Below are 3,858 nucleotides of genomic sequence, written 5' to 3' on the forward strand. Positions count from 1 at the left end.
GATTTTCCAAAAACACAGTTTTGAGATGCTAGAACACTCTCAAAGTTGGATTGGCCTTTAGAAAGCTTATCCACTGTTTTAACAAGATAGTGGACCTTCTTTTCAAGATTTTCACAATTTTCACAAACTAGAGTATCAGACTTGCAAGAGGAGTTTTTGTAAATGATTTCCAGATTTTCAAAATCTGTGTTTGAATTTTTTAAATCCTCTTCCAGTGCCTTTACTCTGTTTTCAAGCCAGCTGTTCTTTTCTTTTAACCGATTGTTCAAGAGAGCCAATTGGTTGGCTTCTTCATGTGTTTCTTGAAAGGCTTGAAGCAATTGACCATAATTTTCAGAGTTTGAGGAGTTTGATGAACTTACACTACTTGAGTCATCCTCCCTTCTGGCCATGAAACAAAGATTGAAGTTTTTCTTATTTTGCCTTCTTTTCCTTCTTGCTTGACTCTTTGTCATTGCTTCCTTTGGTTCATGAGCAACCTTGAGAGTCTCCCACATATCCTTGGCAGTTTTGACTTTAATATCCTGAAAAGTTCATTAGTATCTAATGCAGAACCTATAATGTTTTGGGCAGACCGATCAAGCTGGGCCATCTTACATTCATCATTTGTCCATTTGGACAAAGGTTTTGCAATGAAAGAATTATCCTTTTTGAACTTTGGAATGTAAGGACCATTCTCAATTGAATCCCAAATTTTTTGATCAATAGATTCAATAAAGATTTTCATTCTTGCTTCCCAAAACTTATAATTCAATCCACCGAAAAAAAAAGTGGTTTGTAAATTGAAGCATCTTCCTCAAAAGATAGTTTTCCAGCCATAGAAAAAAGATTTTTGATCAACTTGAATAACTTTCAAGAACCAAGCTCTTGATGCCAATTGTTAGAATATATGGCCTTAAACGAGAGGGGGGTGAATTGTTTAAGAAAGATTTTCATAAACTTTTAAGCCTAGAATGAAAATACTTCAATAAAACCTTGATTAAGAATTCTGTTTTTCAAAACAAAAAGCAAAAGAACAACACTGGAAAAACAATCGGTTGTTTTACCGAAACAATCGGTTGTTTATACCAGTTATCAAATGACAAAACTGAATTTAAAGAGATAGGGATAGAGAGATTGTACACAATTGTTTATACTGGTTCACTCCAAATCCAGAGCTACATCCAGTCTTCTCAGAACCCTGAGGAAATCCACTAAGCAACCACACCTTGATCACTTACACAACAACCAAGAGAATGACCTTGAACACCTCAAGAAACACACTCTCCTTGGTCAACACACCTACACCAAGATTGCTGATCTTGATCCCCTCAAGAACACACAGCCAATCTTAGCAAACACAGAAATGAAACTTGTCTTTATAGAGAATACAAGGATTACACTTCTTACAGAAGATAATCTGAAATCAATACAAGCAGAATCTTATTCCACAACTTTGATCAATCACACACTCTTAGCAATCTTAGCTCTTTGAAAAACTCAAAAACACTTAGCAAAAACTTGTCCAAGATTAATTGTCAAATCTGTTTTTCTGAATATATTCAAAGATGTAGTTTGTTATCAAATCTTAACAAACTCTTAAATTGCATTAAAAGATTGTTCAAAGAATTTAATGACTGGAGCGTAAGCAGTTAAAACATTTAAAGTTCAGTCAAACAGAAAACAGTTTTTCTGTTATGGTCCCAAAACAAACCATCAGTTGTTTCCTCGAATCAATCGGTTGTTTTGGTACTTAACAGTTCAACCATTTTAAAAGCACTTTTCAATCTTTTTCTCAAAACACCTAAGTACAAACAATCGGTTGTTTCGACAAAACAATCGGTTGTTTTAACTTAGTTTGAAAACATTTTACTTTCACAAAGATTGAGATTGTTGATGCTTTAGATTTAATCAAAGGGTGGATTACAAAACTCAAACTACCCAGAACTAAGCTAAACCAGCACAGCAACACCAAGCACAGCAGAGGCTTCAACATTCTTCAAAGGATTTGGATTCTTCAAAGCTTGAACACCACTTGGTTCAACAGGGATATGTGGGAGTCACATCAGTGGACGAGCTCTAGCATCCAAGGCCATTCGTGCGGGATATTATTGGCCAACTATAAGGGAAGACTGCACAAGGTACGCACAGCAATGCAAGCAGTGTCAACAACACGCGACTGGCACAAGGCGCCGCCAGAAGAGCTCAGGTCGATTTACAGCCCTTGGCCTTTCCTTACATGGGGAATCGATATCCTTGGGCCTTTCCCACTGGCGATAAGATAGATTAAGTACCTCGTGGTCGCCATAGAGTACTTTACGAAGTGGATTGAGGCTGAGCCCGTGGCCCAGATCACGGCCCACAAGATCACACACTCCGTATGGAAGAGTATAGTGTGTCGCTTCGGGGTACCGAAGCACTTGGTGTCTAACAATGGCACACAATTTGCAAGCCAACAGTTGGGTAAGCTATGCTCAAAGGATGGAATAAAGCAGGTGTTCGCATCAGTCGAGCACCCCCAGACGAATGGGCAGGTCGAGTCTTCCAACAGAATCCTCCTCAGAGGTCTGAAGAGAAGGCTTAAGAAGGCCAAAGGAACCTAGGCAGAGGAGATTCCTAGAATTGTGTGGGCTTACCACACCACTCCCCAGTCCACCACTGGAGAGACACCCTTCAGCTTGGTGTATAGGTCGGACGCGATGATTCCAGTGGAGATCCAGGACAGCTCGCCACGCTTCCTGAACTTCGTGGCTGAAGAGTCCAACGAAGAAAGAAAGGTGAACCTGGACCTACTGAATGAATTCAGGGAGGAAGCAAGAATCGGAGCTAAAGCGTTGAAGAGAAGGGTGGAGTACAAGTACAGCTCAAAGTTGAAGCCTCGCCAGTTCCAGGTCGTCGACCTGGTGATGCGGAAGGCCCACCCCTATCAACTAGAGAACAAGTTATCCCCCAAGTGGACTGGTCCTTTCAGAGGGACAGAGGCCCTTGGGAATGGGGCATACAGGCTTGAGACACTAGAAGGAGGCGCGATTCCTCGTAATGCGACCAACCTCAAGTTTTATTTCAATTAAACAGTAACATTGTACATAGTTCTTATGGGACACTCTTTTTCACTTATAAGGTTTTTTAATGAGGTCACCCAATAAATTTTGATTGAAATATTTTCTCGAATTTTGTATAATGTAGTTACGAACTTGTTTCCCTTGCGTTAGAAGTCTCGAGAGTGGAAAGGTAGGTTCGTAGAGAACACCTCCCCCCTCGAGTGAGAACGCCAAGGTTGAACGAAATAAGTTCACCAGTTAAATCCTCCTCACCCTTGAGCGAAGACGAGGTCAGTTACGAACTTATTTCCCTTGCGTTAGAAGTCTCGAGAGTGGAAAGGTAGGTTAGTAGAGAACACCTCCCCCATTGAGTGAGAACGTCAAGGCTGAACGAAATAGTTCACCAAATAAATCCTCCTCGCCCTTGAGCGAAGATGAGGTCAGTTACGAACTTGTTTCCCTTGCGTTAGAGGTCTCGAGAGTGGAAAGGTAGGTTCGTAGAGAACACCTCCCCCCTCGAGTGAGAACGTCAAGGCTGAACGAGATAGTTCACCAGATAAATCCTCCTCGCCTTTGAGCGAGAATGAAATCATTTGCGAACCGTTCGCTTGGGTTAGAAGTCTCGAGTGGGGAAGGGTAGGTTCGTAGAGAACACCCCCCCCACCCCCTCGAGTGAGAACACCAAGAACAAATGAAACAGTTAACCAGATGAGGTCAGTTATAAGTTGTCCCTTGAGTTAGAAGTCTCGAGAGTGGAAAAGGTAGGTTCACAAAGAACACCTCTCTCCCTCGAGTGAGAACGCCAAGGCTGAACAATCCAGTTCACAGTTAAACCCTC

At 41.4% G+C, this 3,858-nt stretch overlaps 1 protein-coding gene across 1 annotated transcript; it reads left to right on the forward strand.

The window, feature by feature from the left end:
• The first annotated feature begins 2,678 nt into the window (after nt 1-2,678).
• On the forward strand, nt 2,679-3,050 carry LOC137817109 (uncharacterized). The gene has a single exon (XM_068620339.1). It carries the CDS (start codon nt 2,679-2,681, stop codon nt 3,048-3,050), a length of 372 nt encoding a protein of 123 aa, XP_068476440.1.
• Nucleotides 3,051-3,858: the final 808 nt, after the last annotated feature.

This window comes from Phaseolus vulgaris, unplaced genomic scaffold (assembly GCF_000499845.2).
Source record: "Phaseolus vulgaris cultivar G19833 unplaced genomic scaffold, P. vulgaris v2.0 scaffold_16, whole genome shotgun sequence".
Classification (NCBI taxonomy): domain Eukaryota; kingdom Viridiplantae; phylum Streptophyta; class Magnoliopsida; order Fabales; family Fabaceae; genus Phaseolus; species Phaseolus vulgaris.

What these genes read in the sequence shown, in the direction of transcription:
- LOC137817109 (XM_068620339.1), top strand. Translation starts at nt 2,679, where the DNA reads ATGATTCCAGTGGAGATCCAGGACAGCTCGCCACGCTTCCTGAACTTC.